This window comes from Bos grunniens, chromosome 4 (genome assembly GCF_055505025.1).
Source record: "Bos grunniens cultivar Pamir isolate PY7600 chromosome 4, Bosgru_T2T1.0, whole genome shotgun sequence".
Classification (NCBI taxonomy): Eukaryota; Metazoa; Chordata; class Mammalia; order Artiodactyla; family Bovidae; genus Bos; species Bos grunniens.
This window is the reverse complement of record NC_141168.1, coordinates 15,265,618-15,278,611: the sequence shown is the minus strand read 5'-3', so window position 1 is coordinate 15,278,611 and position 12,994 is coordinate 15,265,618. Positions and strand designations below refer to the sequence as shown.

The 12,994-nt window shown below is 41.9% G+C and overlaps 1 protein-coding gene across 3 annotated transcripts in view; it reads right to left on the bottom strand.

Annotated features, from left to right (window-relative positions):
* The window catches only part of DENND11 (DENN domain containing 11), a 51,653-nt gene that overhangs the window by 27,411 nt on the left and 11,248 nt on the right, over positions 1-12,994 (bottom strand). For all 3 annotated transcript variants that reach the window (XM_086395176.1, XM_086395179.1, XM_086395177.1), the window contains exons 2-3: positions 3,325-3,424; positions 1,996-2,154 (exon numbers count right to left, since the gene is read on the bottom strand). In XM_086395176.1, coding sequence (XP_086251302.1) covers positions 1,996-2,154; positions 3,325-3,424 — 259 coding nt within the window. The remainder of the gene's footprint in view (positions 1-1,995; positions 2,155-3,324; positions 3,425-12,994) is intronic.

The following is a 12,994-nucleotide window of genomic DNA, read 5'->3' as shown; positions in this document are numbered from 1 at the left end:
ACCAGCGTAGCCCCTGCTTGCCGCAATGAGAGAAAGCCCACGCGCAGCAAAGGAGACCCAGTGCAGCCAAAGGTGAATAAATAATTTTCTTAAACCATCAAAATGAAAAATACGTAGGACAATGGTAAGAAAACCTGAGCATAACTGGTGTTCATGAAGAAGGAAAAATGCAGAGGAAAAGCTGAGTGTTTCACAGTAGAAGAAAAGGTTCCTGAAATTAAAAGTCATGTCTCTAGATCAAAGGATGAACTATTCCAGGGGAAAAAAAAAAAAAAAAAAACAGTTCAGAAACAGTTCAAAAACTGTTCAGATGAAGAATCTATAGGGACCTAGACAAAAGAGACTTTTCTGAAGCAACTAATATCAGGAGACAGCAAAGCAATATTTATAGTATCCTGAGAAGAGAAAAGAAAAGATTAAAGAATCCTATACCTAGCCAAGAGTAAAGGGAAAAGACCAACACCATCAAGCATGCAAGATTTCAGAGAAGGCACCACCCATGATCCTTTTATGACAAAAAAAAGTGCTTGATGGCAAAATCCAACCAACCAAGAAACGTATGAGGAGCTCAGCAAGTTACAGTTAAGCCCTGGATGTGGCTGTAAACATATAAATGAGACTTAAGAATCATGGGAATTATGACTACAGAACTAAATGTAATAAACCTCACAATATATAAAGTTAAGAAAAAAGAGGGGAGGAGTCCTGGGGAAAAGTATAAGATAACTGACTGATTGCACCTAAAACAACCTAAAAACACCAATGACCCCTACACAAAGATTTGTACACTTTACAGTATATATGCCATTTCTCAATAAGAATAATACTGTAGCTTCATGTTTTTCAGAGTCTTTTGTCTTAACTTGGGAGGAATATTCCAAGAAATAATACATCTTACTTAGTGAAAAAAAATATTCACTTAAAGTTTGACAATTTCTTCAGTTTCACTTCCTCTTTTCCTCTGAAATATACAAATGCATTAAACCAATCCTACTTTTGGAAAATTATGTTTTTTAGAACGACAGTCACTGAATATTGACAATGAATATCGCATCTTACTGAGTGCTAAGATTTGGGAGAATTTTAAAAATTCATTTGTACTTTTAACTAATTTTTAAATAATAAACATTTTCCCCACAAACTACATTTCATATTCTTTCAAAGACAATGATCAAGACAGACAGTTATGTCAAAAATTAAAATAATGATATATTTTAAAAGGATAGGATGTAAAAATATGTATAATGTATGGTGCCAAGTTTATAAACAATTTTTAAAGTACACACACAGACACATGCATACCAGAAAAGAGGCAAATGTGCTAAAATTTTAACAGTGCTTCAGGGATTAGTGATAGATTTCTCCCCCCAAAATCTGAAATAAAATTAGGTTACTCACATGATGGAAAAAAATACAAAATATTAACAGTTTCGCAGCTTCTGTTAAAAATTCCCTTCCTATTAATCCCCTTCCATGATAATGATTACTCCAAATAATAAATGATGAGGTCTTAAAAGAGTTGAGGGTGGGAGTTGGAAAGGAGGTTTAAGAGAGAGGGGACATATGTATGCCTATGGCTGATTCATGCTGATGTATGGCAAAAACTAACACAACATTGCAAACAATTATCTTTCCATTAAAAATAAATTTTTAGAAAAGTTGAAAGTCTATTTGCCTGGGGCAAAAAGGTCATAACTGTGGTTGAGGGGAAGCAAAGATCACTGTACATGTCAACAAACTGATTAAACCAAACGGATGATAGTGTTAAAATAAACTGAAAGCAAAATCAACCGCAGCTTTCAATCGAGTATGAAGGATCAGTACGCAGGACGCAGGATGACACATAAAGACCACCGCCAAAGGCGTAAAATGTGGCCACAGAGGTTCCCGGAGAGGCACCTACTGCTCTGATGGGTGCACGACCTTTAACCCCGAGGGCCCATCACCATCCCCCCGCCGGCCCGCCGCCTCCCGCCCCGTCTGTGGGCCACGCACCGAACTTGGTTCTCCAGGAAGTGCATGTGCCGGTACAGCAGGGTGTAGGATGGAGACAGGATGCCCACGGACTTCATCCGGGCGCCACGCTCCAGCTCGCTTTCCACCGGCATGTTGGCGAAGCAGGCCAGGCCGAAGAAGGGCCCCTTCCGGAAATAGCTAAAAGAGACCCAATATGTAGCATAGCTCAAAATCAGAAATTTTATTTTTTTTTTCCCTTGACAAATGTGCTAAGTCGCTTCAGTCGTGTCCAACTGTTTGCGACTCCATGGACTGTAGCCTGCCAGGCTCCTCTGTCCATGGGGATTCTCCAGGCAAGGATACTGAAGTGGGTTGCATGCCCTCCTCCAGGTGGCATCCTCACCACCCAGAGATGGAACCCACATCTCTTATGTCTCCTGCATTGGCAGGCAGGTTCTTTACCACTAGGACCATCTGGAAATCCCTTGAGAGGTGTCCCAAATAGAAGATTTAACTGTGCCCAGGGCTCTACATGAGAAAGTTCAGCCTGAGAAAAACCTTTTTTTAAAATCTCAGGGGGACAATTAGCCCAAGCCATTCAACCTTACAGATGGGACAATCAAGGCTCAAAAAACAAAAACAAAAAAACTGGAACTCACTAAGGCTCATCCCACTGGAGCCAGGACTTGCTCTCCGAAAAGCCTACTGCTCAGCTGCCTTTGACCCCAGATCAATTGCCTGTGACCATGACCCTTCTTTCCTGCAATAACAGCTGACTTGATGTGTGACCTCTGTTTTATTAGCATAAACTGGGTTGATTCTCTCCTCACTTCCTGAGCCTCTGATGTTTTTAATAGAACATTCGACCAGAGCTGTCATTTGATTTCCTTCCCCTTTCTCACACTTGTGCCCGTCATGGTTCCAGCCCAATGAGAAGATGAAAGCTACTCCGTCACCCTTATGTTCTAGTTGCTCCTCACAAGAATCTTAATCACACAGGACTACAAACCAGCCTTACTTAGAGCTGAAATTTCAAGTTTTAGCACAAACATGTCTTGAGTTAACCCACATGGAACCAAAAGTCTATTCTGTCATTAAAGCCAAACCTCAAGCGAGGATCAATCATTTCTTAGAAAAGGCAAGAACCTCTATGGCAGGAGTTCTTAATGTTTTCGGGTCATGGGAACCTAACAAAAGCTTGGGAGCTTCTTGTTACAAACCTGATATAAAAACACAAACCGGTACGTATATTTTCAGGGCATTTATACACACTTCCTGAAGATGCCCTGATGACAGCTCTTATTCTCTGGGGAAAGCAGAGGAGGAGCAGAAACAGTGCAGAGCAGACTGGCAATCAGCACTACTTACATGAAATCAGACTGAATTTTATGGGATCCGCTGGCCATAGACTTGAACTCCACACCTTCAAGGTCAATATCTTGGGGTAAGCACCATTCCACCATGTTTCCTGCGGGGAAGGGAAGACACAAGTTTAAAACAGACAAAATCATTCGAAGGGCTTAGTGCAGGGCTAAGCGCATGTGGCTTCCAAGTAAATGAACTGCTGACTCAGCCACCAAAATGCAGGCTCATCCCTCCACCGGCCACAGGCTGGCAGAGTGCCTGAGTCATCCTGCGGGCCAGGAGATGGGCACTGAAGGCACCTCTGATCTCTGCCTTTGAATGAACACAGTTCTTCTAGCAAGGCTGCTGGCTTCGCTTCTGCCATTCTGCTTGGCCACCTCCCAATCTGCTTTCTTTTGTAGCCTCACTTCAAAGGTGCATATTCTGACCCTCTACCTCCATTTCCTGGTCGCATACTCTCTCCTTAACCCCGCAGGATCCTGCTTCCATCTTGCTTTTCTATAGCTACTAATGATTTTGACAAACTTCCAAACTCTTTTTTAAATTTATTTTTAAAATGTATTTATATGGCCGCGCCAGGTTTTAGTTGCAGCATGCAGGATCTTTAGTTGCAGCATGCAGGATCTAGTTGCCCAGCCGGGGGTAAAACCTGAGCCCCCCTGCACTGGGAGTGCAGAGTCTTATCTGCTGAACCACTGGGAAGTCTGCCAAACTCTTTTCAATTCAAATCTTCATTGGTTTCATTGTGGCATTTGATAATTCCTCATAAACCTCTCCCATTTTTTCCTTGACTCCCACGATAGAACACTATCTTGGTTCTTTTCCTTCTTCTCTGGTCAGTATAGCTCTGCTGCCTTCCCTAACTCTCCTCCCTCCTCAAATGAGGCTCTTCCCCAAGGTCCATACACCAGTTCTTTGCTTCCAGAATTTAAGGGCTCATTCACTCATCCCTAATTACTGAGTTTCTACTGAGCCAGATGTTGGGGCTATGTCAAATAAGACATAGTCCCTGAACTCAAACAGATTAGATTTCAGGGCTAGATAAAGAGATAAACAAGGAGAATGGTGATTACAGTTCTGGAGGTGTTATGCTAAATTCTATGACAGGGTATAATATGGGATTTTAGAATGTAGCAATGACAAGCCTCCATCAGACTGAGAGAATCAGAAAATTTCACAAGACCAGTGTTTCCTAGAGGCTTGAGAGGACACTACAGAATATGCCCTGCTGTTTTCTTCCATATTCAAATTTTTTCCAAATAAAAATACTAAGATACTTGTGAAGATTTCCCTTTAGAACAAACTGCTTATCAACATGGCAAACCCTAATTTCCCAGGCAACAGAAATACCATTAATAATCCCTGACAACAATACTTTTCAGACAACTGTTTAGGGCATCAGAGGTCCACCTGTATACAACCCACTCTGAACAGGGCGGACATCAGAGGGAGTCAGCCTATCCTATATTCACAGCCTGCGGCCCTTTCAAGTAGTTAATTTTCAAGAGAGGAATCATAAACCCCAATGATGAACTAAAACAAAAAGCGTGGGAAAAGGAGTTATGATTTCACACAACGGGCTAGACCAATGTATTTGTCAGGGTTAAAGACAAGAAAAAGCATGCTGAACCAGGGGTAAACATGGGAGAAAGGTAAGGTTTCCAGCACCAAGGTCCCCTGACATGCCTGTCTTTCCTCTTAGCGTCCATGTCTACTGTCTGTTTAATCCGGTGGCTTCCACTCTATGTCATGTCTCAGGAAACCCAGGAAACTTACAAACATGCTGAGACCCACTGCAAATCTACAGGATCTACTCCAGATCTATGATCTGTGCCACGTGGCTGCCTCTGCTGATGAGCCTCCTGTGTACAAGGTCCCAACTCTTTTTTAAAGTAATATTTATTTATTTATTTGGCTGCACCAGGTCTTAGTTGCAGCATACAGGATCTTCGATCTTTGATGTGGCAGGAGGGGTCTTTAGTTGCGGCATGTGGGATCTAGTTCCCTACCCAGGGATTGAACCTGGGCCCCCTGCATTGGGAGCAGAGTCTTGGCCACTGGACCACCTGAAACGACCCTCTAGTAGACTCTGTCCTCTCACTTATCTGCTTCTTCTAGTATTGGCTGCCTCGTTCCGTGCCCCCATGCCACTCCATACGAGGGTTCAACTCACTCTAACTTAATTCCCTTCCTTTAATCCAGCATGTCCACGAGCACTCAGTGACTTGTTAAAACGTTAATGCACCTAGACATTGTGCTGAAGGATAAGTTTAGAAAAGTGCACAGATCAGAACCATGTGGCACATTGAGTTTTCCCAGCATGAACATACCTGGGTGAGAAGAACCCAGACCAAGAAGCAGGATGTTATCAGCACAGCAGAAACCCATCCGAGTCACTAACCCTCTCTCAAGGCTAATTATTATCCTGACTTCTAACACCACAAATGAGCTTTGCTCTTTTTGAAATTTACATAAATGCAATCATCATTTGCATTTAGAGAGCTGACTGGCTCAGATTATGAACTCCTTATTGCAAAATTCAGACTTAAACTGAAGAAAGTAGGGAAAACCACTAGACCATTCAGGTATGACCTAAATCAAATCCCTTATGATTATACAGTGGAAGTGAGAAATAGGTTTAAGGGATTAGATCTGATAGACAGAGTCCCCGATGAACTATGGAAAGAGGTTTGTGACACTATACAGGAGGGATCAAGACCATCCCCATGGAAAAGAAATGCAAAAAAGCAAAATGGCTGTCTGGGGAGGCCTTACAAATAGCTGTGAAAAGAAGAGAAGCGAAAAGCAAAGGAGAAGAGGAAAGATACAAGCATCTGAATGCAGAGTTCCAAAGAATAGCAAGGAGAGATAAGAAAGCCTTTCTCAGCGATCAATGCAAAGAAATAGAGGAAAACAACAGAATGGGAAAGACTAGAGATCTCTTCAAGAAAATTAGAGATACCAAAGGAACATTTCATGCAAAGATGGGCTCGATAAAGGACAGAAATGGTATGGACCTAACAGAAGCAGAAGATATTAAGAAGAAGTGGCAAGAATACAGAGAAGAACTGTACAAAAAAGATATTCACGATCCAGAAAATCACAATGGTATGATCACTCACTTTGAGCCAGACATCCTGGAATGTAAAGTCAGGTGGACCTTAGAAAGCATCACCACGAACAAAGCTAGTGGAGGTGATGGAATTCCAGTTGAGCTATTTTGAATCCTAAAAGATGATGCTGTGAAAGTGTTGCATTCAATATGCCAGCAAATTTGGAAAACTCAGCAATGGCTACAGGACTGGAAAAAGTCAGTTTTCATTCCAATCCCAAAGAAAGGCAATGCCAAAGAATGCTCAAACTACTGCACAATTGCACTCATCTCACACACTAGTAAAGTAATGCTTAAAATTCTCCAAGCCAGGCTTCAGCAATACATGAACCATGAACTTCCAGATGTTCAAGCTGGTTTTAGAAGAGGCAGAGGAACCAGAGATCAAATTGCCAACATCCGCTGGATCATGGAAAAAGCAAGAGAGTTCCAGAAAAACATCTATTTCTGCTTTATTGACTATGCCAAAGCCTTTGACTGTGTGGATCACAAAATGACCAACCTACATAGCATATTAAAAAGCAGAGACATTACTTTGCCAACAAAGATCCGTCTGGTCAAGGCTATGGTTTTTCCAGTGGTCCTGTATGGATGTGAGAGTTAGACTGTGGAGAAAGCTGAGTGCCGAAGAATTGATGCTTTTGAAGTGTGGTGTTGGAGAAGACTCTTGTGAGTCCCTTGGACTGCAAGGAGATCCAACCAATCCATCCTAAAAGAGATCAGTCCTGGGTGTTCATTGGAAGGACTGATGCTGAGGCTGAAACTCCAATACTTTGGCCACCTCATGCGAAGAGTTGACTCATTGGAAAAGACCCTGATGCTGAGAGGGATTGGTGGCAGGAGGAGAAGGGGATGACAGAGGATGAGATGGCTGGATGGCATCACCGACTCGATGCACATGAATTTGGGTGAACTCCGGGAGTTGGTGATGGACAGGGAGGCCTGGCATGCTGCGATTCATGGGGTCGCAAAGAGCCGGACATGACTGAGTGACTGAACTGAACTGAATCATCATTTGTATTCGTGTCTTTTTTTTTTGCTCCATATTTTTTGCAAGATTCATCCATGGGGATGCATATAGCAATAATTTGTTCATTTATTATTTCCATGCTATGCTAGTGATACAACTTACATATCTACTTAACTGTTGATGCACACTTAGCTTGTTTCTTATTTGAAGCCATTAGAAATAGCACTGCTGTAAACAATTCCACACTTGTCATCTGGTGACTGCACATGCAGTAGCTTTGTAACGCATGACCCAGCTGGGCTAATACACATTTCTCAGAATTCCCTTCTTTGTACATTTCCAGTTGAGACTGGGAAGGGGAAGTGAAGCAGTAGCCATATTATGTTTGTGTGGGAAGGTCAGTGAGGGAGCTTCAGGTAAGCTGATACCTGTTGTTGCTTATCTTGTAGGCTCATCGCACTTTGGTGGGGGCGGGGGGCACCAGGTCTGCTGCTGATGGATCCTCTTTCCCTAGATCGCTTTCGGCTTCTGACTCACACCCTAGGTGTGCGCTTAGTTCCACAAAGAAGGGCATCAGCATCATCAGGCCAGGACACCACGTCATTAGAACTGGAGGCAATGACAGACTGACTTGTTGTTCCTACCCACTCTCATGAGTTCCAGCTTATTCTCCTTTTCAAATTTCTTCTAACTGCTTTACTCAAGAGATCTCAATCAGATACAAAGACAGTAGCCTTATGCAGACTATCTACCCAGCTCCCACAAATGCACAAGATCAAGTCTCTGCAGTAAATCCCTCTATTTATCTCCAGTGGTTCTGTTTCTTTGACTAAACCTTGATTTTGACTGACACAATGTGCACACCTTTCTGTTGACAAAATCCCTGGGAGTGAAAGTCTTGCAAAACTGTTTGCATTGCTGCAAACTAAGAAACAACTTCAATAATTCCCAAAGCAGTGTTTCCCAAAGCTTAGGGCTTCAGCAAATATATATAAAGGGATTTTTCAGGTTAAACAGACACGTTCTGTTTAAGTTTAAACAGACAAGTTCTGCAGAACTTCTCAGAGCCTTAAATGTTATTCTGCATTATGAATATCTATGAGATCAATACCATGCTTAAAGTTCCAAAATTATTCTGCTGATAAACCTATTTTTAAGTAGCATCTTAAGGGTTCAATCTTATAGAAGGCTTTTTTTTTTTTTTTTTTAAGAAATACTAGTATATAACAGGCTGCTAGCTGACCCTTAGTACATATCACTGTACCTTTCTTATAGGGGATAGAACTTATTCTTAGCATGGCATATGGTCTTCCAAATGATGACTTTGTTTCTCTGTACCTTCTTGTAAATAGGTATGGCTACACAAGTAAATTCTGGCTAATGGGATCTGGACAGAAATTAGGTGTGTCTTTCTAAAGCATGCGTTAAAATGAAGGCGTATGCTGCCCCCTTCTTCCATCCTATTGCCTGGCATGTGGATGTAGAGACAAGCCATTTTGCATTATTCAGGTGAGGGCATCAGCCCACATATCACGAAAGGGAGGATAGAGCAATAGCCAGCATGAGTCTAGGTCCCTGGATGACCCCATGGATCTGAGCCGGCACTCCAGCCCTGGACCACTGATCTCCTGTTAAGTGAAAGCTAAACTTTTATCTTGATTAAGTCACTGTTAATTTGGGTCTCTGGTATTCATCTTTCCTGGTGGCTCAGTGGTAAAGAATCTGCCTGCCAATGCAGAAGACATGGGTTCGATCCCTGGGTTGGGAGATCCCCTGGAGAAGGAAATGGCAACCCATTCTAGTATTCTTGCCTGGGAAATCCCATGAACAGAGAAACCTGGCGGGCTACAGTCCATGGGGTGGCAAAAAGTCAGACATGAATGAGCGACTGAGCACACACACTTCTGGTATTCATGGCCAAACATATATCTTAATATATGTTAATACATATAGGAATACACCTTATACAGCTTAATACAGCTGATCTGAAGAATAAAGCCCCCAATTCCTCAGCTCAGTTCTCAAAGCTTCTTTCTCATTCTTCTGTGCCTGGCCAACCCTCATTGCACAGAAATTGAAAGAATCAGATGAAGGGAATGACACTCTGTTATTTGCATCCTTCACTGCTAGATGGATGCAAGCCCCTCTTGGTTGGGAAGCAAGGTCCATCACGGTCAGGCTGAATCACAGAATGGAGTGTGGACTCCAGGACACCACTCTGGGAATGGTTCTTTATCCCACAGAAAGAACATTTCTGCTGACATACTCCTTGAATGAAAGGAAAGTAGATAAATCTACTATGGCCCTCATCCCAGCCTAATACAATCACTCTCTTAGATCTCTGTCTCCCCAGGAGACTGGACTTCTTAAAGGCAGGAACTCTGCTTGTTTATCTTTATATCCCAGCAGAGCACAGTGCTTAGCATATGACAGGATGAACATTAAAAAACAAAAACCCAGCTTTACTGAGGACAAGCGTGATTTTTAAAAGCTAGTGGTAATGATACTGTGGTGTTTAAGTTTTTTTTTTTTTAATGTGGGACTGTTTTTAAAGTCTTTATTGAATATGTTACAATATTGCTTCTGTTTTATGTTTTGGTTTTTTGGCTGCAAAGCATGCGTGGTCTTAGCTCCCCAACCAGAGATCGAATCTGTACCCCCTGTACTGGAAGGTGAAGTCTTATCCAATGAATCACAAGGGAAGTCCTAGATATTGTAGTTAGGTAGAAAAATGTCCTTTTTCTCAGGATGTTTATTCTGAAAGGAGTGAAGTCATGTCTGCATTTAGTTTGAAATGGTTGAGGAAGAGAGTTTATATCTGCATTTAGTAAGTTCTGATACAATGCTTCCTGAATTTGTGTCAGTTGATATATATTGAGAATAATGTGCACACAGGGAATTTCACATTTGCTAATGCTAATAGATTCAATGTGATCTCAATGAAAACCCCAGTAAGCTATTTGTGGATATTGACAAGTTTTAATTCTAAAGTTTACATGGAAAGGCACAAGGCTGAAATTAGCCAGCACGATACTGAAGAGAACCAACTCTACCTGATTCTAAGACTGACTATAAAGCGACAGGAATCCAGACAGTGTGGCACTGGCACAGATAGATCAATGGAGCAGAACAGACAGCCCCAAAACATACCCACATGAATACAATCAACTGATCTTTGCCAAAGGAGCTAAGGTCATAAATGGGAAAAAAGACAGTCTTTTCAACAAGAGGTGTTAGAACAACTGGACATTCATATGCAAAAAATGAATCCAGACACAGACTTTACACAACAATTAACTCAATATGAATAGTATGCTTCAATGTAAAATGCAAAATTATAAAACTTCTAGAATATTAGAAAAAAATCTAGGTGACTTTGGGTTTAGCACTATTTTTAGATACAACATCAAAATCATCATCCATGAAAAAAAAATTCATTAGTTGTACTTCATTAAAATTAAAAACTTCTCATCTATGAAAGATGCTATTAAAAGAATAAAAAGAAAAACTAATGATGGGGTAAAATATGTGCAAAAACATATCTGATAAAGGCTTAAATCCAAATACCCAAAGAACTCTTAAAACTCAACAATAAGAAAACTCAATTTAAAAAATGGACAAAAGATCTAAATAGAATCTCACCAAAGAAGATACGCAGATGGCAAACACACACATGAAAACCTGCTCGATACTGTGCCATCAAGGAACTGCCAATTAAAATAATGAGATCGTACTACACACCTATTAGAATGGTCTGGAATACTCTTGCCTGGAAAATCCCATGGACGGAGGAGCCTGGTGGGCTGCAGTCCATGGGGCCGCTATGAGTCAGGCATGACTGAGCGACTTCACTTTCACGCATTGGAGAAGGAAATGGCAACCCACTCCAGTATTCTTGCCTGGAGAATCCCAGGGACGGGGGAGCCTGGTGGGCTGCCGTCTATGGGGTCACACAGAGTCGGACATGACTGAAGCGACTTAGCAGCAGCAGCAGCATGGTCAAAATCCAAAGGCTTCTTCCCTGGTGGCTCAGACTGTAAAGAAACCTCCTGCAATGCAGGAGACTTGGGTTCAATCCCTGGGTTGGGAAGATCCCCTGGAGGAGGAAATGGCAATCCACTCAGGTATTCTTGCCTGGAGAATCCCCATGAACAGAGGAGCCTGACAGGCTACCGTCCATGGGGTTGCAAAGAGTTGGACAGGACTGAGTGACTAAGCACACACAGAATGGTCAAAATCCAAAACGCTGAAAACACCAAATACTGACGAGGATGTGGATCAACAGGAAAGCTTATCCACTGATGGTGGGAGTGCAAAATGGTACAGCCACTTAGAATGACAGTTTGACAGTTTAGTTTACAAAATCAAATATATGTGTACCACACGATCCAGCAACCATGCTCCTTCATATTTATCCAACAAGTTGAAAACTTATGTCCACACAAAAGCCTGTACATTGATGTTTACAACAGCTTTACTTACAATTGTCTATAACTGGAAGCAACCAAAATGTCCTTCAAAAAGGTGAATGGATTAAAAAACTGTAGGATATCCATATAAAACACACTGTGCTGGGCTTAGTCACTCAGTCGTGTCCAACTCTTTGCGACCCCATGAACCTTAGCCCGCCAGGCTCCTCTGTCCATGGGGATTCTCCAGGCAAGAATACTGGAGTAGGTTGCCATGCCCTCTTTCCAGGGGTTCTTCCCAACCCAGGAATCGAGCCCAGATCTCCTGCATTGCAGGCAGATTCTTAGCCATCTGAGTCAACAAAACACCATTCAGCAACAAAAGGAAATGAGCCACCAAGCCACACAAAGGCATGGAGGGAACTTCTTAAAAGCATATCGCTAAATGAAAGAAGCCAATCCAAAAAAGATATATTCTGTATAATCCTAACTATATGACATTTTGGAAAGGAAAAACTACGGACAGTAAAAAAAAAAAAAAAAAAGATCTGGGGGTAATCAGGGATGAATAACCAGAGCATAGAGGATTTTTAGGGCAGCAAAATCATTCCGTATGATACTGTTATGGTAGATAACCTAACACTGTGCATTTTTCAAAACCCATAGAAAGTACAACACAAAGAATGAACCCCAATGAAACTATGAACTTCAGTTAATAATAATGTATGAATACTGGTTCAACAATTGTATCAAATATGCCACACTAATGCAAGATGTCAATAACAGGTAATGTAGGTGGGTGGGTAAGGGAAGAAGGTATATGATATGGAAATTCTGTATTTGCTGCTTAATTTTCCAATAAACCTAAAACTGTTAAAAATAAAATGTATTAATTAAAAAAGCTAATAAATGAACTGCTGCTGCTGCTGCTAAGTCGCTTCAGTCATGTCCAACTCTGTGCGACCCCATAGACGGCAGCCCACCAGGCTCCCCTGTCCCTGGGATTCTCCAGGCAAGAACGCTGGAGTGGGTTGCCATTTCCTTTTCCAGTGCATGAAAGTGAAAATGAAGTCGCTCAGTTGTGTCCGACTCTTCGAGACCCCATGGACTGCAGCCTATCAGGCTCCTCCGTCCATGAGATTTTCCAGGCAAGAGTACTGGAGTGGGCTGCCATTGCCTTCT